At 42.8% G+C, this 22,924-nt stretch overlaps 1 protein-coding gene across 1 annotated transcript in view; it reads right to left on the bottom strand.

Annotated features, from left to right (window-relative positions):
* Positions 1-22,924, bottom strand: part of LOC147605793 (Transducin/WD40 repeat-like superfamily protein) — a 156,014-nt gene that overhangs the window by 92,093 nt on the left and 40,997 nt on the right. The window contains exons 5-6 of the mRNA XM_086792959.1: positions 22,449-22,548; positions 22,297-22,371 (exon numbers count right to left, since the gene is read on the bottom strand). Coding sequence (XP_086649085.1) covers positions 22,297-22,371; positions 22,449-22,548 — 175 coding nt within the window. The remainder of the gene's footprint in view (positions 1-22,296; positions 22,372-22,448; positions 22,549-22,924) is intronic.

Here is a 22,924-nt window from a genome sequence, read left to right as displayed (position 1 = left end):
TTTGGTCTGGGGATGCATTATAGAACAATCTGGCAGCTTATTCGAGAGCTTCTTGCTCCTTTTGAACCAATTGCAGATTTGGATCGTTCTGATCGTTTGGTTGATTGGAGCCTTAGAAGAGAACAACCTGCATGAGGCCCTTTATCAATGGCTAAACTTTCGGTTCGTTCGATATATCATCTCTTGTTGCCTGCCTCTTGGGTTCAAGAACATGCGAATCAGATTTGGCATCTTCATAAAAGTCAGGCTTGGTGGAAACAGCGGCTTCATTCTCTTTGGAAATGCAGTCTTCCTTTGAAAAGTAGACTTTTTTTATGGAGATGCTTGATTGGAGTCTTGCCAGTCGGCCTTTTCTTGGCTAGGCGACTTTTGGCACCTTCAACTTGTCATAGTTGTGGTGCTTCTCAAGAGACAGTCTTTCATCTTTTGTGGAGTTGTCCTCTCACCAGGACTTTTTTGGATCAGATTGCTGCACGTTTGAGAGCCCGCTTCCGACAGGCACCCTTTGGGAAATACTTCTGGATCTTCGGTCTTCTCCCATCACCCCTTAGATCCTATAAAGTCTTCTTTGATTGGGTTCGTTATTGGGCTTTATGGACTACCTGGCAGTCTCGCAACAGGATAGTTTTTGCCGGGCCTCATTTGGATGCTTACTCATTCTTCAGTTCCTCTCTTCAACAATCTTTATATGACTGTCTCTCTCTTCATGAGATTGACTCATCTCTGTATGCTCTTTTTACAGATTGTTTTTTAGATGTTTAACTATGTTCACACTGAACATAGTGAACACTCTACTAGTCTCCCTTGTATATGGTCTTTTTAGTGGGTTTTCCTCGTTTTGAGGTTTCCCACCTGTAATTAATGACATGAAGCTTTACAAAACCAAAAAAAAAAAAGTGTGTGCGCGTGTGACCCAGACTTTATCGCAGCTAGAAAAACAATGTCTGGATCATTTTCGGCTTCTTTTTTCTCTACCATCTTCTTCTACATCTCAGGCTGCATTGGCTCGGAACAGATTTATTGAGCTTGTTTCTCCTATTGTTTCTTTGCAAAAAGCTTCAATGCTGGAAATGTCCTTTTCAGATACTGAATTGGATGAAGCCCTCAAGCATTTGGGTAAACATAAATCCCCAGGTTGGGATGGTTTGACGGTTGAATTTTTGTAGCCTTCTAGGCTGAATTGAAGGGTCCAATCTTGAAGCTCATTAATGTAGCCTGGCAGCATCAACATCTTCCCTCAGCTTGGAAGCATGGTCTGGTTAAGCTTCTGCCCAAAAAACCTCTGTGTGAAACAATGGATGACTGGAGGCCTATCACTTTGATGCCTGTTATATATAAACTTATTGCTAAAATGTTGGTACACCGGATAAAGGATATCCTTCATGATGGACTTCATCCCAGGCAATATGGTTTTGTTCCAAGAAGGCATATACACGATAATATCTCCAATACTCTCATTGCAATGGAATATGCAAAATACTCTGCTCAAGATGTCTTGGTCATGCAGGTGGATGTGGCAAAGGCATTTGATACGGTGCAGTGGGATTATGTTTCTCAAATCATGTCTAAACTTGGTTTTGGGCCAAAGCTAGTTAATGTCATATATTGGCTTTACTCAGATTCCACTCCTCAATGCTTTATAGGGAAACATTTGTCTGAGTCTTGGACTCTAGAACGATCAGTTCGACAGGGATGCCCTCTCAGTGCTCTGTTCTATGCTATTGCTTCGCATCCTTCGCTTCTTTATATGGATCATCTGGTTGATACTGGACAGTTAGAGGGGCTTCAGATTTCTGGCTCACGGCCTTTCATTGCACAGGCTTATGCAGATGATTCATTCTTCATGCCAAAGAACAATCCTTTGGAGCTTCGTCTATTGATGGATACTCTTTCAGATTTTGGGTTGGCAGCTGGTTTAAAAATTAATTTTCAGAAATCAAAACTCTTACCTCTCAAGCATTGTGACTGGCATGCTATCCTGTGGCCCACCTAGATTATTTATCCGGAAAGCATAGTAAGACATTTGGGCTATCCCATTGGCTGGAAAATCAAAAATAAGCAACAAATATCTTGGGTGCTAAACAAAATTCAGGACAAATTAGAATATTGGAAGATCTCCACTTGGCCATTACATGTACGGCTTCGAATTGTTCAGCCCATTGTTCTGGCTTATGTCCAATTCTACCTTCCTCTCTTACATTGGTCATCTCGAGATCTTTCTTCTTTTATGTCTCAAGCCATGGAGATTTTTTGGAAAACTAAGCTTCATAAAAAAGCTTTAAGGTTGCTCAAAATGGACCTGCTTTGCTCGCCAAAAATGCATGGTGGTTTGAATATTATAAACATCAAATTTCATGTGCTGGCAAGAAAGATCACTATGCTCAAAACCTTTTTTCAACAAGAGCAGCCTTGGTCTATCATGTTGGCAATTTTGTGTGGTCAGATGCGCACAAATGCTTATGGTCGTTGGTTGGTTGATCCATCGGAAGTAGTACTTGGCAAATTTCAAGGTAAAATCCCAAGTTGTCCATTTTCTACTTCCTTGATTCAGGATTGGAAGAAAGTGCTCTCTCGCATCAAATGGTCTCCCCATCCTGCTTCTATAGCTTCCTCGCTTCGAATGGAAAGCATACATTGGAGTGCTGTTTTCTACTCTCCCCTTGCTGTACAACAACCAATCAGAGCTTACAATCTTATGAAGTTGGGCATCCGGTTCATTGACGACGTAGTAGATACTAGAGGACAAATTCTTTCTTTTCCGGCAGCATGCCAACAATACAATCTTGGGATGCATCATAGATCTATATGGAAAGCTATTGCAGATCTCTTACACCCTTTCATTCCGATTCCAACATTGGATGTAAGAGACAGGCTTCAAGATTGGCATCTTCAGTCTTCAAGTTCAAGATTATCCTCTCAACCTTTGCATATATTGACTTCTATACAGGCTTATCGATTGATATTACCTCCTCCATGGATTGCTCAGCATGCTAATTCTCTTTGGCATCTGGATAAGTCTTTAGCTTGGTGGAAAGCAAAACTGACATTGATATGGAAGTTGAAAATGCCATTGAAACAAAGACTCTTTCTCTGGAGATGCATTGTTGGTATTTTTCCAGTGGGAGTGAAATTGGCTCAAAGAAGGATTGCCTCTCCTCTTTGTCCAAGATGTCATCATACTACTGAGAGTATTCCGCATTTATTGTGGTCTTGTTCATATTCCAGAGACCTTCTGGACAAGATCTCCTATTTTTTCTCTCTCAGATTTCCTGCACACAGGTTCTAAAAGTTTTTCTAGATGTTTGGCACGTTATCAGCTTCTTTGTCACAGTCTTCTCTTTTCTTCTATTGGATCAGATACTGGGCCTTATGGACCCTCTGGCTACAGCGAAATCATGCATATCTGAATTCACCCCTTCAGCACCCTTATGAGTTCTTCCGAGCCTCGTTGCGGCAGTCCTTATATGATGCCGTGCATGAGGAAGATTTGGATGTTTCTTGTGTTCAGCTTTTCTTTTATTGTTTCTGATGGATAGGGCATAGGCTCTTTTCTTGAGCACTGCCTTGATCTTGCATAGAACTTTTTCACTGCTGTTTTTAAGTTCTAGGGTTCAGACATCCTCTTGATGTCAAACCCTTTTGTACATTTATGATATAATGCAATTTCAACTGGTTTTACACAAAAAAAAGTGTGTGCGCGCGCACGCGCGCGCGCGTGTGTGTGTGTGTGTGTGTGTGTGTGTGTGTGTGTGTTTCTATGTGAGTACGATACTGAGAGTGTTCCACATTTATTGTGGTCTTGTTCATATTCCAGAGACCTTATGGACAAGATCTCCTATTTTTTATCTCTCAGATTTCCTGCACACAGGTTCTACAAGTTTTTTTGGATGTTTGGCACGTTATTAGCTTCTTTGTCACAGTATTCTCTTTTCTTCCATTGGATCAGATACTGGGCCTTATGGACCCTCTGGCTACAGCGAAATCATGCATATCTGAATTCACCCCTTCAGCACCCTTATGAGTTCTTCAGAGCCTCATTGCGGCAGTCCTTATATGATGCCGTGCATGAGGAAGATTTGGATGTTTCTTGTGTTCAGCTTTCTTTTACTGTTTCTGATGGATAGGGCATAGGCTCTTTTCTTGAGCACTCCCCTGATCTTGCATAGAACTTTTGTACTGCTGTTTTTAAGTTCTAGGGTTCAGACATCCTCTTGATGTCAAACCCTTTTGTACATTTATGATATAATGCAATTTCAACTGGTTTTACAAAAAAAAAAGTTTGTGTGTGAGTACGGTGGTGAGGAGATCGCGATTGACTGAGAGCCGCCCGTGCAGTGCCGCCTACTGCCCTTCGCTGCCTCTGCAACGCCGGCCGTGTGCCGCCTATTTGCCTGCACTCACTTTCGCCTATCCAGCCTCTCGTCGTCTCTCCTGTTTCAAGCGCCTACTGTCAGCCCTCTTGCGGTTGTGTCCTCCTTTCTTCCAGGTGCGACTGTGTGTGTGTGTGTGTGTGAGTGTGTGTGCGCGCGCCTGGTCTTTATCGCCGGGACTGTCCTGCTTCATGCCCCCTGCTGCACGACTCAGCCTTTCCCTGCCCTACTTTTCCCACAACTCTATAGTGTCCCTTTGCAGTTTTTCTCTGTCGCTTTCTTGCACTTTTTTTGCATTACTGTTCTATTCCACTTTCCTTCTTGCCTTCGTAACCTCACAGCCTCCTTCTGTCAATATCAGCCTGTTCCTTTTCACAGCCTTTCCCTTTCCGTGGTTCTATCAATGGCTTCAGCTTTAGATGTTTGTACGTATGCCAAAAAAAAAAATCTGCAGATGCTAAGCGCCGCCTATCAAAGCCGGCTTTACAAGATGATGCATTTACGTTGGAAGCTCAGTATGTGTTTGATACCCTTAAGGATGACTTTCAGCAGTCACGACAGGAATGGGGTAAACCGATTCCAGAGTTCACCTACAAATTGAAGTTGCCGTCCCTGGTAAACCCTCTCAGAAAGTTGTCTCAAACTACGGTTATAATATTGTTTCCGGGAAGAATCCCTGCGGCCATACATGCATTCATCCTATTCCCCTTCCTGCCTTAGCCTCCATCAAAGCCTATAGGCTTCTTCAGCCTGCCCCATGGATTCATCAACATGCTAATTCTCTGTGGCATATAAGGAAGCCCCTCTCATGGTGGCGGAAGAATCTCCGGATGTTGTGGAAGTGTAAAATGCCATTGAAACAAAGACTTTTTCTTTGGAGATGTTTGACAGGCACATTGTCAGTGGGGTCCATACTTGCTAAATGTCACATTGCACCTTCCACATGTCTAAGATGTCAGGCTCCCTCAGAGACTATTCTTCATCTGCTCTGGCACTGCCCTTGTTCCAGGATCCTCCTCAGGAGAATTTCAGATTTTCTTCGGCTCCATTTCCCTAGTCACAGATTTGGGAAACATTTCTGGCTTTTTGGCAGATATATGCGGTCTTTGTCCCAATACTCACTATTTCTCTCTTGGGTGAGATATTGGGCTCTTTGGACAATTTGGAGTGAGCATAATTTGGCATACTTGGGTCGGCAAAATCACCAGTCATATGAATCCTTCAGAGCCTCATTGCGGCAATTCTTATATGATGCCTGCCATGAGGGTGATATGGATGCTTCTTGTTTAGAGCTTTTCTCTTTATGTTTCTGACATTTGGGATATTCTCCGCTTCGGAGACTTCCCATCTTGTAAATTTATGAGCATATAAATATACTGCACTGGATATTACCAAAAAAAGTATGTGTGTGTGTGTTTAGAGAGAGAGATCGCGACTGACTGAGAGGTGCCCGTGCAGTGCCGCCTACTGCCCTTTGCTGCCTCTACAGCGCCGGTTGTGTGCCGCCGGTTGCCTGCACTCACTGTTCGCCTATCTAGCCTCTCGTCATCTCTCCTGTTTCAAGCGCCTACTGTCAGCCCTCTTGCGGTGTGTCCTCCTTTCTTCCAGGTGCGACTGTGTGTGTGTGTGTGCGCGCGCGCGCGCGCCTGGTTTCTTTATCGTCGGGACTATCCTGCCTCGTGCCCCCTGCTCTGCAGGATTCAGTCTTCCCTGCCTTACTTTTCCCACATCTCTGAAGTGTCCTTTTGCAGTTTCTCTCTGCCGCTTTCTTGCACTTTTTCTGCATTACTATTCTATTCCACTTTCCTTCTTGCCTTCGTAACCTCACGGCCTCCTTCTGTCAATATCAGCCTGTTCCTTTTCACAGCCTTTCCCTTTCCGTGGTTCTATCAATGGCTTCAGCTTTAGATGTTTGTACATATGCCCGAAAAGAAAGATCTGCAGATCCTAAGCGCCGCCTATCAGAGCCGGCTTTACAAGATTATGCATTTACGTTGGAAGCTCAGTATGTGTTTGATACCCTTAAGGATGACTTTCAGCAGTCACGACAGGAATGGGGCAAACCGATTCCAGAGTTCACCTACAAATTGAAGTTGCCGTCCCTGGTAAACCCTCTCAGAAAGTTGTCTCAAACTGCGGTTATAATATTGTTTCCGGGAAGAATACCTGCGGCCAGCGATGTCGCGCAGTGGATTAAGTCCATCCTTGGAGGATGCTTTGTAGAGGGAGTGTATTTTGCTTCCAGAGGCTTTTATGAGGTGCATTTATCAGATGCTTCATGCAAGTAGAGGCTTCTTGAGTTCTCTCCCCTGTTTTATGGGAGGCAAATGGTACATGCTATGCCCTGGTCCCCAAACAAGGACTATCAAAGTCTTATACGGCATCACTGCCCTGTATGGGTTGAGGTTGCAAACTTCCCGGACTATATGCATGAAGAGTTGCCGGGCCTGGCTGCTTCCTTGGGACAGGTCATTTGTCCACCACGCCCCATGGGAAACCATAACAGGTTCTGCATTCTCTGGGACACTGACATACCTACTCCTCCTTCTATTGCGGTGGAAGTTGAGGGAGTGCAATTGGGCAAAAAGTATTTTGAATTGAAGTGGGGTGTGTTTGCAGGTGCTTGTTTTGCCTGTCACAAGTTTGGGCATCTAGCCTCTGAATGCCCAATGGTTCTGCATCAGCCCCCCCCAAAATGCCTTGCCACCCCAGACACGGGAAAAGAATGAGAATTTGCAAGTCAAGACAGCAAATACAAATGGAGCAAAGAATGCAAAATCAGTCAATCAGGTGCCCACACTTGCAGGAACAGGAAAAGATAAAGGGAAAGAGAAGATGAAGGAAACTGTGGGGATTGATCAGGACGGTTTTAAACAACCAAAGAAGGTGGTTGTATTGAAGCAACGCCCCCTTCAATCTCGTCAATGGGATGCTTCTTCTCCCTCACCAGGACAAACTTCTACTTCAGCCTCTGCTCCTATCCTTCAAAATTGGGTGGGCGTACTGAAGAAGGGCATCCCCATATGTGATTCAGAAGAAGAGGAAAATGCTATGTCTTTCATGGGCAATGAAGGCATGCAGCCTATGCAGGCAGAGGCCTAGCCTCTCTGATGTATGGTTCTTATCCTCACACTCTGCTGTACATACCTTTTCATGCTTCAAACACTTGAGTGCTTTACATACAATGTACAGAGCCTCTGCAATGTCTCAAAGTGGAGGCTTTTCTGGATTTATGTACATAAAATGCAGCCAGATATTGTTTGTTTGCAAGAGCATAATCAACACTCCATGGCTGGACAACATGGTTTTTTGCACGGTTATGATATATATTATGCTGGTACTGCTACCTATTCAGGTGTATGCATACTGGTTAGACATGAGTTGCAGCCTCAGTTGGCCTTCAATGACAATAGTGGCAGATGGATAGTAATACAATGCAATGTTAATGGTGATATTTTTGAGTTTGCATCAGTCTATGCCTCACAAACCTCTGCCATGAGAGCTTCTTTGTGGGATTCTTTATGCAGATATCCATGGAGATCCAATGCATTCATCTGTGGGGATTTTAATAATTCCCCTCTGCTCAGAGATAATACCACTTCATGATCTCATATGCTATCATTGTAAAGGCACAAATGGGATGACATGCTTCTTTCTGTGCAGGCTGAAGATTTATGGGTACTTCTCCAAGGGTCAGTCCCTGGATATACTTTTCATCATAATGCACTTACTACGTATTGGGCAAGGCTTGACAGATGGTATCTGTTTTATCCACAACAATTTGCAGATTTTAGCCCTCATCTCCTTATAGATTTCTCATTGGGCTTGTCAGATCATGCTCCATTGTGCATGAATTTGCAGCTTGGCATGCCTCTGGATTATTGCATGTTAATCGGGCTTATTTTCAACATCACAACTTTCAGCAAATGATCGGATTGGCCATTCATCCTTTGCCAGTTCATGCCCAGGAGGACATGAATTATGCTTGGGACAGCTTCGTCTCTCGTACTCAGAATGTCATTAGGGAGTATGGCAAATGGCATATGACAAAATGGAGGAATGAGGTTAAATGGGCAAAAAGGACAGCACAACATTTGACTGAATTTTCTCAGTCGAGGCCACTCTCTGATTCAGAAAAGGATTCCCTTTCACATGCACAATTTAAACTTACTGTTAATGATCAGAGGAAATTGCACAAATGGCATATTAGGGCAAGAATGAAGCCCCTCATGGATAAGGGCTGCTCTTCAAAATCCTTTTTCCAGGGATTGCATGCTACTCGAAATAAAAATTCATGTCTAAGGGTTAGGAAACTGGATGGCTCTTAGACTCACTCTTTCTCTGATCTCCAAGACGAATGCCACAATTATTTCCAGAAATTGTTTTCTGCTCCTGGTTCCCCATCAAATCAAGTGACTAATGCCAGGACTGAATTTCTTCAATATGTTTCTGGAATAGTTGAAATGGATGTCTTGAAAGGCCTTTTACTGACACAGAACTTGATAATGCGTTGTTCCACCTCAGCAAATACAAGTCCCCTGGCTGGGATGGCCTTACAGTGGAATTTTATATTTCTTTTTGGGATGATTTGAAAGAGGTCCTTTTGCAAATGATCAATGTGGCCTGGGAAGAAAATCAGTTGCTGCACTCTTGGAAGCATGGTATAGTCAAGCTTGTCCCCAAAAAACATCTGTGTGATCATATATCAGATTGGAGGCCTATTACTTTGATGCCTGTACTTTACAAACTTATTGCCAAAATGATTGTACATAGGCTTCACAAGATACTCCATGCAGGACTTCATCCTCATCAGTATGGTTTTGTGCCGCGAAGACAAATCCATGACAATATATCCAATGCCTTGACTGCAATTGAATATGCTAAGTATTCGCATCAAGATGTGCTTATATTGCAGGTGGATATTGCTAAGGCATTTGACAATGTTCAATGGGATTTCATCTCTCAGATCATGACAAAGTTGGGGTTTGGTCCCAAGATGGCAAATGCTGTTAACTGGCTCTAATCTGGCTCTACTGCTCAGTGCATTCTTGGGCGCCATCTGTCTCGGTCATGGATATTGGGTCGATCAATTAGACAGGGCTGACCTCTCAGTGCTCTCTTCTATGCCATTGCGACCCATCCTCTTTTGATGTATCTTGATCATCTTACAAACACAGGACAGATGACTGGTCTCAAAATCCCAGGGGCTACATCTTTTTTGGCACAAGCATATGCTGATGATTCCTTCTTCATGCCACAAAATTCTCCTCTGGAACTTCGCATGCTTATGGCCACTCTTTCTTTATATGGGTTGGCAGCGGGATTGCATGTCAATTTTGACAAATCTAAATTACTCCCCCTGAAACAATGTGACTGGCATTCTATTCTTTGGCCGGGTCAAGTGGTGCATTCCAGAGATATTGTCAGGCATTTGGGATATCCCATAGGATGGCATATCACCAGAAAGCAGCAGTTAAAATGGATTTTCTAAAGACTTCAACATAAACTGGAATACTGGAAGATTTTGACTTGGCCTCTTCATGTCAGGCTCAGAATAGTACAATCCATTGTGATGTCTTATGTCCAGTTCTATTTGCCCTTGCTGCATTGGTCCTCCAGGGATATTTCAGCTTTTTTGTCTCAAGCTATGGAGATATTATGGAAGACAAAAACTGCTGTGAAAGCATTGAGACTCGTAAAGATGGAAATGGTGTGCTCCCCAAGGATGCATGGTGGACTTAATGTCCTCAATATAAAATATCATGTACTTGCAAGGAAGGCTACAATGTTGCATACTTTTTTCCGTCAACAGCAGCCGTGGACTTGTATGTTAGCATCCATGTGTGTCAACATGAGGACTTCTGCTTATGGTCATTGGATTACGGATCATTGGGAGGTTGTGATTGGGAGATTTGTAGGGAGGATACCTGGTTGTCCTTTCTCTACTGCCCTCATACTTGACTGGAAACAAGTTCTCTCTAAGGTCAAATGGGCTCTTGATAATTGCTTGGAGACAAACTCGATGAGGAAAGAAAGTATTCATTGGAGTGCCATCTTTGACACTCCAGTGGCTTTACAGGAACCTGTTCGGGCATACAATCTTATGAAATTGGGAATTAGGTACATACATGATGTGGTAGATGATCGGGGATATGTCTTATCCTTTCCCCGGGCCACTGCTTCCTATGCATTGGGAATGCATCATAGGTTGACATGGAAGAAAATTGCTGATTTATTGCATCCCTTTTACCTATTCCACCCGTGGCTGACACAGACAGGCTTCTGGATTGGCAATTGCAACCATCTACTACATGCATTCATCCTATTCCCCTTCCTACCTTAACCTCCATCAAAGCCTACAGGCTTCTTGAGCCTGCCCCATGGATTCATCAACATGCTAATTCTCTGTGGCATATAAGGAAGCCCCTCTCATGGTGGAGGAAGAATCTCCGGTTGTTGTGGAAGTGTAAAATGCCATTGAACAAAGACTTTTTCTTTGGAGATGTTTGACAGGTACATTGTCAGTGGGGGTCATAAACGTCACATTGCACCTTCCACATGTCTAAGATGTCAGGCTCCCTCAGAGACTCTTCTTCATCTGCTCTGGCACTGCCCTTGTTCCAGGATCCTCCTCAGGAGAATTTCAGATTTTCTTCGGCTCCGCTTCCCTAGTCACAATTTTGGGAAACATTTCTGGCTTTTTGGCAGATATATGCGGTCCTTGTCTCAATACTCACTATTTCTCTCTTGGGTGAGATATTGGGCTCTTTGGACAATTTGGAGTGAGCATAATTTGGCATACTTGGGTCTGCAGAATCACCAGTCATATGAATCCTTCAGAGCCTCATTGCGGCAATCCTTATATGATGCCTGCCATGAGGGTGATATGGATGCTTTTTGTTTAGAGCTTTTCTCTTTATGTTTCTGACATTTGGGATACTCTCCGCTTCGGAGACTTCCCAACTTGTAAATTTATGAGCATATAAATATACTGGATATTACCAAAAAAAAGTGTGTCCCAATACTCACTGTTTCTCTCTTGGGTGAGATATTGGGCTCTTTGGACAATTTGGAGTGAGCATAATTTGGCATACTTGGGTCGGCAGAATCATCAGTCATATGAATCCTTCCGAGCCTCATTGCGGCAATCCTTATATGATGCCTGCCATGAGGGTGATATGGATGCTTCTTGCTTAGAGCTTTTCTCTTTATGTTTCTGACATTTGGGATACTCTCCATTTCGGAGACTTCCCATCTTGTAAATTTATGAGCATATAAATATACTGCACTGGATATTACTAAAAAAAAAAAAGTGTGTTTCGTAGGACTCACTATGAGCTTTTGTCTCATGTTTCTAGCATTGTAGATATGGATGATTTGGAGTCCATGTTTTCAGCTATGAAACTGAACAGGGCACTAATGGAAGACTCCACGATGGGATATATTGACTGTGGAGTTCATTTTGCAATTTTGGCCTATGCTTGAAGAGTCACTTTTGCTTATGATCAATGAGGCATGGAATCCGTTCATCATGTCTTCTGCTTCGCAGGTTGCTTCGCAGGGGGGACTAGTAAGACTAGTGCCAAAAAAGGATTTGTGTCAAAAACTTTCTGATTGGCACCCTATTACCTTGATGCTAGTGATTTATAAATTTGATCACTGATTGCCTCAAAAAAATCTTGAATAGGAGTCTGCATCCAACACAATATGGTTTTGTGCCTTGTAGACAAATAACAGATAACATTGCTAATGTCTATGTTGGCATAGAGTATGCAAAATATACCACACATGATGTGCTCTTATTGCAAGTTGATATCGCTAAGGCTTTTGATACAGTCCAATCGGATTACATTACAGAAGTCATGGCCAAGTTAGGTTTCGGTCCAAAAATGCATAACATAATTTATTGGTTGTATCGAGATAGCACTGCCACATGCATTTTGGGAAAAGGCTTATCCTCTCTATGGGTTTTGGATAGATCTGTTTGACAAGGCTGCCCTCTCAGTATTGGTCGGTATTTGGTTGCTCGGGCATATGCTGATGCATATGAATACGCAATCAAATCTGCAATGTCTCATGAACACCTTGCATATGTTTCGAAAGGCAGCATGTCTTTTTATCAATTTAAAAAAAAAAACAAAATTGTTGCCTCTTAGCGAAGCTGACTGGCACTGCATTCTATGATATGGGCAAATCATTATCACCTACACAACATGTCAGACATTTGGGATATGTTGTGGGATGGAATCTTGCACTTCGTGTTGCTACATATTGGGTGCTACAAAAACTTATAATGAAGTTGGAATATACTCTCTACTTGGCCACTTCATGTCAGATTTTGATGGCTTACATTCAATTTTTCTCCCTCTTTTGGCATGGTCTAAAAACCAAATCTCTTGTTTTTTGACAAAAAGCATTGAGATCTTATTTTCTCATTATGAGAAGGCCTTGAGTCTCCTTAAGCATGAGTTCATATGCTCACCGAAAATGCATGGAGGGCTTAACATTTTGAATATCCATTATCATGTTCTGGCATGCAAAGCCACTCTAATTCCAACTTTTCTCGTGCATGGACAGCCTTGGAAGCTTATGATTGCAACTCTCTGCTTTAATGTGAACATAGATGCATTTGGCAAATGGCAACTAACTCACTGGGAACTTTTATTTGGCTATGTGGAGGGTAAAATTTTTGGATGCCTTTATGTCTCTCGTCTCCTTGCAGACTGGAAGCTTGTTCTGCAATATATTCAGTGGTTAAGTAGGCCTCCTGAGATTGTCTTTCTACAAAAGGCATTCGGGTTTGCCAAGATGTTGATGATGCTAAAAGAAATGTTTCGAGCTCAAAGCCGTTGGTAGCTGGGTATGCACTATAGACCTTTATGGTGCATGTTACTCCTCTTACGGTTCTTTTGGATGGTGAAAGAACAAAGGATTGGATTTTCCTAAGGGCAGATCCCAGACCTTATGCTACTTTCTCTTTCTCTCATGTTTCAATTGCTTTGATCGATAGGTTGATTATTCCTACGCTTTGCCTCCTCACTAAGGCAGCTCGTTTGGTGGAAACAAAACCTGGAGAAAATCTAGCATAGTAAATTGCTAGTCAAATCTAGATTATTTTCATGGCAATGCTTGTTGGGAGTTCTCCTAGTTGGAGAATTTCTTGAAAAAAGACACAGTTGTTGTTGCCAAATGCCCTTCTTGTCATTGCATAAAGAAAATAGTAATGCACCTTCTTTCGTCTTGTCGAGAGACCAAAAGTTTCTTTCGGCAAATTTCACTCTTAAACTCAGATTCCCAAGGTATTCCTTCTCTAGATGTTTTTTGGCTTTTTGGTAGGTGGCCTTCTCCATTGGATCATGCGCAACCCTCTCTAATCTGGACTAGATATTGGGCTTTGTGGACAGTATAGCATGCAAGAAATTAGTTGGTTTTTCATTTCATAAGGATTTCACACTATCACTACTTTCGTCAATCCTTGCGTCAATCTTTGTTTGATAGCATCCATCTGCATCGGATCAATGATGGCCAATTGGCTTTGTTTCTTCACTGTTTTTAACTTGTATTATTTTAGGAAGGTTTTCCCTTGCCTTGAGGACTTCCTTTTAAATATAGTAAAGAAAAAAATGCTTTTACCAACAACAAAAATGTGTGCGCGCGCGCGCGCTTGCTTTTAAAGACAAATAGCTGCTACAAAATGCCCTTCTTGTTGTTGCATAAAGGGAACATTGCTGCATCTTCTTTGGTCTTGTCCGAAGACCAAAAGCTTCCTTCGGCAAATTTCACTTTCTCTTAAACTCAAATTCCTAGGATATTCCTTCTCTAGATTTTTTTGGTTGTTTCGCAGGTGGCCTTCTAGATTGGATCATGCACAGCCCATTCTAACTTGGACTAGATATTGGGCTTTGTGGACAATATGGATGCAAGGAATCAGTTGATTTTTCATTCCGGAAGGATTGCACGCTATCACTACCTTCGCCAAATCCTTGCGTCAATCTTTGTTTGACAGCATCCATCTAGATCAGATCGATGATGGATAGTTGGCTTTGTTTTTTCACTATTTTTAACTTGTGTGGTTGTTCTTCAAGAAGTTTGCCTCATTCTTTAGGAACATTGTTTTTTAACCCCAAAAAAAAGTGTGCGTGTGTGCGTGAATACGCACACACGCACTGGTAGTTCATGAGCCAAGAAAAGCATATTTTCTATCGTCACGAAACCATTGGATTCCTAAGATCATGTCACACCCCAAAAGAGACGAGACAATGAAATCTCGTTGGAATGAGGCCTTCTTGAACTTCAAAGGCAAACTGTTGTGCCTTCTGAGATATGTGGGTGCAGAAACCAAGTGTGAACTCGTCCACATCCAAATGATATGATACTAATGTGCAGCTCATCTTGTTATATACCTAGATGAATCCAGGAATATGCCCAAACTCACCTTTTAAGAACGTGCATGTTATATACTCATGGTAGTCAACCCACAAGACTATATAACTATCAACTCCCTTATGCATAGCATGGACTAGATACTACGACATCCCCACTAATGTCATCAGTGCCCAATAGTGGGTGTAGAACTCTGTATCAAGATATGTTCTCACACACACACTCCACACGCACACACATAAGAGCATATATTCACACAAAGCCCCTCGTACTGAGTTTCTATCAAACCTCCGGAGATGCAGGGCAGACTCAGTCATAATGAAGGCTAGCACTAAGGGAAATAGAAAGAATTAGTACAGCAAATAAGTAGTCGATAGGACAAATGCACCGCTAAAGATAGAAGGAATAAGCACAATATCAACTAGCTCATCTTGTTAGCCAACGGGGGGAGAGATGGCGTCCTCAGAACTGCCCATGTCAAACAAGACTACAAACTGCCGGCCCTTGGCAAAGAGCCATAAGCTCGGATGAGGCTTTTCTGTGCAGCATCGCTCTCACCCTCCTGCTTAGCATCAAATACCACGGATGGCATAGGATGCATAGAAGGTAAAAGCTGAACTGCATTTGTGTTAGTAGTGAAGGTAATCAAGTGTTAGGGTTAGGGTTTACAAGAGCTTCAAGCAGGCGTGGAAAAACAAGAGAGAGAGAGAGCACGACTTCAGTATATGCTTGATTGATTAAAGTGAAGTACAATAGCCACATAATAGTGACCCTAAAGATAAGTGTTCACATGTCCGGCCATAAAATGTGCCGGGTGGACCAAAACACTTATAAACTGCATATAAGTGAAACTGAACTAAACTGGGGGAAAAAACCTCCACTAACTGAAGTAAAAAGTGCCCCAGTAATCTACTGATGATCACTAGCACTCCTCTGGGTGCATACACAGCATAAAACCCAACAAACCCCCCTGGAGTGATATGTGATCACTGTACATCATCCACCAAAAGGAAACAAATTCAAAGCATTGCGGAATGCTTCAAATTTCGGACGTGGTAATGCCTTGGTGAAGATGTCTGCCACATTCTGATCTGTAGGACAATAGATCAGACTGATATCTCCTGCCTGGAGTCTCTCCCGAACAAAATGATAGTGAATCTCAATGTGTTTCGTGCGAGCATGAAACACAGGATTCCTGGCCACAGCAATGGCACTCTGACTATCAGTATAGATAGGTGTAGGCTCCTCCACTGAAATATCCATATCAGTCATGAGACGACGCAGCCAAACACACTCAACAGTAGTAGTGTAGGCTGCTCGGTACTCTGCCTCACAAGACGAAGTGGCCACTGTGGTCTATTTCTTGCTTAGCCAAGAAATGCATGAAGAGCCAAGAAAGAAACAATTTCCACTAGTGGAATGTCTGGTATCAAAATCACCAGCCCAATCTGAATCACTGTAAGCGTATAACTGCATGTCACCCCCCTCAGGATAAAGCAATCCAAGAGACAAGGTACCCTGCAAATAACGGAATACACGCTTCACAGCTTGCCAATGTGACAACCGCGGGCTGTGCATGAATCTGCTCAACTGAGAGACTGCATACTGAATATCTGGCCTTGTATTACACAAGTAAATGAGGCACCCAACAGCCTGAGCATATGTAGTGGCATCAAAGGAAACACTGTCATCTTGTAGAGACAGTTTCATCCCAGGCTCCATAGGAGTACTAATAGGCTTGCAATCCTGAAATTTAAACTTCTCCAGAAGTTTAGCAACATAACGTGATTGCAACAACCTAATGCCTCTGTTATCCTGCACAAACTGTATGCCCAAGTAGTAATGTACAAGCCCCAAGTCAGACATGTCAAGTCAGACATGTCAAATGTCTGTTGCAGTATCTCCTTAAAAGCTGCAATTTTGTCATCATTTGATCCCATGAGCAAAAGATCATCCACATAAAGACTGATGACCAGCACATCTGTCTCTTCTTTCTTTACATAGAGAGTGGCCTCTGATGGACTGTTCACAAATCCCTGAGTGAGTAGAAAAGCATCTATTTTTGCATACCAAGCTCGTGGAGCTTGTTTCAAACCATACAAGGCCTTTTTCAGCCTGCATACTTTTCCCTCATGACCATGTTCTGCAAAACCCATGGGCTGAAATACATAAACTTCCTCCTCGAGGTCCCCATGTAGGAATGCAGTCTTTATGTCCAACTGGTGAACAACCCAACCACGATGTGCAGCCAATGCAATGACACACCTAAGTGTCGACATACGGGATGTAGGAGCAAATGTCTCCTCATAATCAATGCCCTTCTTCTGTGCATAGCCCTTTGCAACTAGACGGGCTTTGTACCTGTCAATGTCTGCATGTCTTTTCAACTTATAGACCCATTTAGTACCAATTGCTTTCTTGCCTTTGGGCAGATCAACCAAATCCCATGTTTGATTCCTTTTAATAGAATCAAGCTCATCCTGCATGGCTTTGTTCCAATGCACATTATCTCGTGCATCCACAAATGAATCAGGCTCATCATCATCCTGTAAACTGGCTGCCATAACCAGATTCAAATCCATGATGTGTGCATGCTCATTGGTCCTTGTCTCCCTACGAGTACGACCAGCAAGAGGACCCTCTAAATGGCTGTCCTGTAATGTCCTCAAATACCATCTAGGTATATGTCTGACCTGTGGTGCCTGCTGCCCCATATTTGGTTCAGCTTCTGGCTCATTTGGCTGCTGAATTTCTGCACCACCTACATCATTTGCTGGCTGTCCTGTACCCTCATGAGTTGGATCACCAACTGTGGAATGAAACTCCATGGGTAGTAGACCTTCACACACATCATTTTCAGCCTGATTTGCCTCATAACCAGCCATGGATATTTCTGATTTTTCATCAAAATCACATCCCGACTAGTGAATATCTTCCTGGATAGTGGGTCATATAACCTGTAGCCCTTGCTCTCACGGCTATACCCAACAAAAATGCATTTTGTGGCTTTATCATCCAGCTTCCTCCTCAACTCTTTGGGTATGTGTGCATATGCAAGACACCCAAAGATGCGAAAATGCGATACAGAAGGCTTGCGGCCATGCCAAGCCTCAAAAGGAGTAATAGAAACCAATGCCTTTGTGGGACATCGATTCAAAATATGACAAGCACACATGACTGCTTCCACCCAAAAGATATGTGGTAGCCTTTTTGCCTTTAGCATACATCTGGCCATCTCCATGAGTGACCGATTCTTCCTTTCTGCAACCCCATTCTGCTGTGGAGTGTAAGGAGTAGTATACTGATGTTTTATACCTCTACTCCCAAGAAAGGAATTCAGCATATGTGACATATATTCCCCCCCTCGGTCAGAACGGAGAGTCTTCACCTTGCATCCTGACTCTGTTTCAGCAAGTGCTACAAAGGCCAAAAATGCATCATATACCTATGATTTCTGTGTCAAAGGATAGACCCAGCATATACAAGAGAAGTCATCAATAAATGTTGCAAAATAGAAGCAACCACCTAATGACTTCGTCTGCATGGGACCACAAAGATCACTGTGTATAAGTTGCAACTTTGCAGTTGCTCTTAGAGCCTGATCACGTGGGAAGGAAAACCTGTGCATTTTTCCCAAAATACATCCTTCACAAATGTGATCTGGAGGCTTCTCCATGAGAGGTAGATCTGTAAACATGTTATGTTGCTGCATAAGCATAAGACTACCAAAATTTACATGTCCCATGCGAGCATGCCATAACTCCGCATCAACCATAGCTGGAGTAAGAGTGAATGCATTATAAGCAGACTGATCTACTGGCTGAAATGCATCCAACTGATAAAGTCCATGACATAATGTACCAGTAAGCATCAAGGTCAAGGCAGTAGCTTTGTCTCTGACCATGCATTTATCATCATCAAAGTGGACCTGCATTCTACAATGTGCTAAAGAAGAAATGGACAACAAATTCTTCTTTATCCATGGTACATATAAGGCATCTGTAAGGCGGAGAATGGAGCCATCAATGGCTGTGAGCTGAATCTCCCCAATGCCACGAACTGGATATGAAGCATTGTTGGCACACTGAACAGTTTTACCAACAGGGGCAGGGCCAACATGACTAAACAAATCCCTGCGAGATGTGATATGCTTTGAGGCACCACTATCAAAATACCAAGTACATGCATGCTCTGTCAAACTGAGTGCCTGTGAAGACCAAGAGGCATCATAGCTGCATGTATAAAAACAGTAATCCCTGTCCTCAACAAAAGAAGCAGTCTCTGGAGGAGCTTTAGAAGCATCATTAACAGACATCCCAGCTTCCTTTGCCTTCTCTTTGGCAATCCTCTTCCTACATTCCGTGATGTAGTGACCTGGCTTCTTACAGTAATGACATTTGCCCTTCTTTTTGGGCTGTCCATCACTTTTCTTGGTATCCTGTGAAGAACCACCATCACCTGAATTTTGATTTGCACTCTTTGGCTGAGTTTTTCCTTTCCCCTTTTGACCTGTAGTAAATGCTTGTTCAACATTTGTGTTCATATTCATATTCTTCCTCATTTGCTCCTCTTGTAGTAAGAGAGCAACAAGTTCCTGATACTTGAGGGGTTCAACAGCATTCCTCATGCTGAGGTTCAAAGAGGTATGAAAAGCCAAGTAAGATCTTGGCAAAGAGTGCAAGATGGTGGACACAAGCTGTGTCTCAGGAATAATCTCATCCACATTGATGAGTTGTTCTCTCAAATCCTGCAGCTTGTTTAAGTGGCTAGACATATCATCTCCTTCATTCATTTTCTGATTTTCCAGCTCTCTTTTCAAAAATGAGATCCTAGCCTCATTACGAGCAGCATACATCTGCTCCAAAGTCACCCATGCATTCTGTGAAGAGCCAGCTGAACGAATATGAGGTATAATGGACCTCTGTACTGACAATGCAATGAGTGACAAAGCTTGTGCATCCCTGGCATCCCATGTCTTTTGAGCATTTGTTCTTTGAACAGGCAATGGCTGTCCTGGAGCCTGTACCTGTTGTCCTCGTCCACGAGCACCCCCTTGGGGAGGAGTCTCTGGAGCCAATGGACCTGGACGTGGTTCATCACCACTAACAAAATCCCAAAGACCTTTTGCCACAAGCACACTTTTCAGCATAAAACTCCACAAGGAGTAGTTCGTGCCATCCAATTTGTCTTCCTTAGACAAATATGTGAATACATTACTTTGCTGTTGATTTGCCATTATGCTTACGCACAATGTTGTACCTGTTTATCAAAAAACCCAATAGCAAAAACCTTGATAATAACTGTACTCCACTGAATACAGTTCACACAAATATGCCTGCACTATCAATCCTCTGAATGTGCAGCTCAGTGCACCAATGACTGAGTAGAGCAGCAAATGGCGTACACAATGCCAAAATGCCCCAAAAATGCCCAAATTTGCTGCACCCAAACTATGCAAAAAACCTGTGTAGTTCCTTGCTAGAAAATCTGCTTGTTGTGCCTGTATATTTTCACAGAGAAAATAAAAATGCCCAAATACTGAATTTTAATGCTTACCACTGAATGACTGATTAGCTTGTGGTATTCCTGCAGGTACAGTCCACCAAAAGAGCAAGTACATTTGACTGTACTGTGCAGGTACAGTCGAGTTGTACTTTTCAGTGCTGAAGGCGACTGCTGGGATATTCTTTGCAGGTACTGTGAAGGTACACTGCAGACAGGTACAGTCGGGTTATGCAGGTACACTGCAGGCAGGTACCACGGGTACAGTTACAGTCGACTTAATACAGTCGACCACTGCAGTTCGAACTGGTACACGTGCGCTGCAGGTTCAGATGTACGTATCAGGTACAAGCGCTGACAGGCGCAGTCATTCGAAGCAGGTACAGTATACACGTGCGCCCTGCAGGTACAGTACGGGTACTGAAGGCGGCGCTGTCTTGTACGGAAGCACTGATGTACGGAGCAGTACTGCCCTGCGCAGGTGTGTACGGACTGGTGCAGGTACACTGTACGGAGCTGTGCGACTGTACCTTCGGTTGATGGAAACAGGCGATAACATGTACGGAGCAGAGCAGTATGAAAGGTAACGGGCAGAGCAGGGCAGAGCTTCAATGCTCTGATACCAAATGAAGGTAATCAAGTGTTAGGGTTAGGGTTTACAGGAGCTTCAAGCAGGCGTGGAAAAACAAGAGAGAGAGAGCACGACGTCAGTATATGCTTGATTGATTAAAGTGAAGTACAATAGCCACATAATAGTGACCCTAAAGATAAGTGTTCACATGTCCGGCCATAAAATGTGCCGGGTGGACCAAAACACTTATAAACTGCATATAAGTGAAACTGAACTAAACTGGGGGGAAAAAACCTCCACTAACTGAAGTAAAAAGTGCCCCAGTGATCTACTGATGATCACTAGCACTCCTCTGGGTGCATACACAGCATAAAACCCAACAAGTAGGCCGGGCTAGAGGAGCTGGAGATGCTGTGGCAACTGTGGCAGAAGGAGATTTGGAGGCTTGCTCCGCTTGCCATTTGTGGCAATCCTTCTTACCATGCCCTATGGTATGACAAAAAAAGCATATGTTTTCTGACTGGTATTTCCTTTGCTCCTCGAGAGGAAGACAACCTCCAGTGATGCCTGCTCAAGGGTTTTCTTAGGCTTGGATTCCTTATCCTTCATACCCCCTGATCTAGAGCTATTATTGCCGTCCTTCTTAGCATCTTTAGAAGATGCATTACCTTTCCCTAGCTGCGCAATAGATTGCTGCTGCTGGGATTTGGTACTGGACTATGACGACTACTTGGGCTTTCCTCCGTTCATCTTCATTTTGAGTAAGAGTCAAAGCCCAGTTGAAGCAAGAAGTTGAAGCTTTTGACTTCATTTTGAGCAAGAAGTTGAAGCTTTTGACTTCATTGTAGACATGCTCCATCTGCTTGTATTTCTTACTTCTTGCCATGTCCTCCCTCTTCGCCTTCTTCCCATTCACTCTTCCTTGAGATCATGACATCAAACTCCTATAACTTACGCCATCCATGTATTCCAAATTTCATCTTCTTGCAAAGACAAAACATATACAGAAACTACTGAAAGCACCAAAGAAAAACGGGCATAAAAGTAGAAATATACAGAAATTTTCCTCAAATCATTAAGGCTGACAAACTTAAAATCTAGAAGAATTCGCTACATGGTTGGTGCTAAAACTAAAAGAATACTTAAGTGCTAGCTTGACTGCACAAGCATTCATTCAGTAGTTGACGATGGTGAATGAGAAAAGTTCAAAAAGTAAACACAGCAGGTATGCAGCAAAATTCATTTTCTCCTCTGAGTGAGCTTGCAGGCTAGCAATGCAGCAATCACCCACTTCAAACTTTGAATAGAACCCAAGTCATATATACATATGCAAGATAAACATAAATATGGGCCCTAGTGACTTCCAGTAAAAAAGTTTTGTATTATCTTTGCAAAGCAATAGTTCTTCACAAATTGCCCTAACAGATTGATGTCTATACAAGCAGGTTTTTGGTTTTCTGGTGTACTTACCTCACCAGAAGAAGATAAGAATGTCATCAAACAAGAAACGCTTCCTTTGTGCCCACCAACATACTTCCGCACAAGCTGCAAAAGTTCTCTTTCCAAATTAGCTTTGATTCTGTCTTAAGCAAAACGTGGCAATGAACAACTAAAATAAGCACCTGCCATGTAGCCATCGAAAGAACTCTGATTACACCATCTGAACCACCGAATCCAACTAATGGATCATCTCCAATTGTTGAACGAGAAAGGAACTCCATACTTTAAAAAAAGCACAATTTAACATGCTGTATCAGCATTTGAAAAATCTCTGGAAATTTCTAAGTCAAAGTTGCATCTTGGACTACTAAGAAATGAAACCTCAAAAGTTAGCTATCATTGAAACATTTCAAAACTTTACTGAAACTAGTTTGACCTATGCATTTCATTTTTGCTGGGTAGAGATCCTGCTAGTCAATTAACCATATCGCTTCTCACACACTGGGAGCTGCGAGAGGCCAACGCCTAATGAAGGACAGGGTGTCCATCGGCTGAGGTAAGTGGGAATCAAACTCTAGACCTTCACTCAAGAGTTCGATTACTTGACCAACTCATCTACGAAGAGATCGACTTGACGTACGCATTTTCTAGTTCCCTT

Source organism: Cibotium barometz, chromosome 58 (genome assembly GCF_041138505.1).
Source record: "Cibotium barometz isolate CiBa-2024 chromosome 58, ASM4113850v1, whole genome shotgun sequence".
In the NCBI taxonomy this organism is placed as follows: Eukaryota; Viridiplantae; Streptophyta; class Polypodiopsida; order Cyatheales; family Cibotiaceae; genus Cibotium; species Cibotium barometz.
The sequence above is the reverse complement of the archived record's forward strand: the minus strand, read 5'-3'. Positions and strand labels throughout refer to the sequence as shown.